The sequence below is a fragment of the Echinops telfairi genome, unplaced genomic scaffold, assembly GCF_000313985.2.
Source record: "Echinops telfairi isolate 266 unplaced genomic scaffold, ASM31398v2 ScPeMD7_30;HRSCAF=105, whole genome shotgun sequence".
NCBI lineage: Eukaryota > Metazoa > Chordata > Mammalia > Afrosoricida > Tenrecidae > Echinops > Echinops telfairi.
Window position 1 is genome coordinate 2,970,987 of NW_022103927.1, and position 1,161 is coordinate 2,972,147.

The following is a 1,161-nucleotide window of genomic DNA, read 5'->3' on the forward strand; positions in this document are numbered from 1 at the left end:
TGTCCTGTCCATGACATGCAGGGCCCATGGAGTCATGCTGTTCTTGATGCCCTGGTAAACTGTCCTCAGGTCCAAGGAGAGTTTGGAAAGGTTCATGCCAAGGTGGGCAGTGTTTGCCATAACTATCAACAACCTTTACTTTTGAAGACCTTTGTCTAATGTCAAGGGCTCTAAGGTCAATGTCAAGGTGAAAGAGAGGCTCTCAGGCTGCATCCCACAATGAAGGCCCCTTGTGATGACTCTCCCTCCTCCCCTAGGTGTTGTGTGCCATCATTGCGGGTGCCTTACACTATCTCTACCTGGCTGCCTTCACCTGGATGCTACTGGAAGGCCTGAACCTCTTCCTCACTGCGAGAAACCTGACAGTGGTCAACTACTCCAGTGTGAGCAGATTCATGAGGAAGCTCATGTTCCCTGTGGGCTACGGAGTCCCGGCTGTGATTGTGGCCATTTCTGCAGCATCCAGGCCTCACCTTTATGGAACATCTGCCCGGTAAATGCAATTATACCATGGACCATGGATAATTTTACATTTACTTATATTGCCTGAAAGCTTTTGGGGAGTGGTGTTAATGATGGTGACTGGACTATACGTGTATTTCCAATATACATTCTCCTTTATAATAGCTCTAAGCCCTTTCTCAGAGGGGGCGCATCAGATTATGGTTGCCATTTGGGTCCTCAAGGAAGAGTTCTATGGTACATCTCAGCCCTGTCCTTCCCAGGCTCTAAAACCTTGAGTTCTCAAACCTCAGTCCCTTCATGTGAGAGATAGGGATAATAATTATCCACACTGCCCAACCTCACAAGGCTGTATTAATTTTCAATACAACTGTATTGAAATGACTGTATTCATTTTCAAAGTTTGCTGTTGCCTATAAGTGAACAACTTTTAATAACAGAAATGCATTGTCTCACAGTTCTGAATGCCTGAAAGTTCAAAATCAGGGTATTGCCAGCACTCTCCCTGAAGGTTCTAGAAAATGATCCTTTCTTGCTTTTCCCAGTTTCTGGTGGTTCCTGACAATGCTTGGCATATCTTGTAGCTACATGAATATATCTGCCTCTTTTGTCATATGGCCCATCTGTGTCTTCTCTCCTCTTTTATAAGGACACCACTCATAGTGGATTAGGAGCCACCTTTCTCTAGAAAGGCTTGGT

General features: G+C 45.2%; 1 protein-coding gene across 1 annotated transcript in view; it reads left to right on the forward strand.

Moving 5' to 3' along the window:
• LOC101649356 (adhesion G protein-coupled receptor E3) overlaps positions 1 to 1,161 on the forward strand; it is a 46,103-nt gene that overhangs the window by 38,055 nt on the left and 6,887 nt on the right. Inside the window, 1 exon segment of the mRNA XM_045289696.1 lies at positions 258 to 514. Within this exon segment, the coding sequence (XP_045145631.1) occupies positions 258 to 514 (257 nt within the window).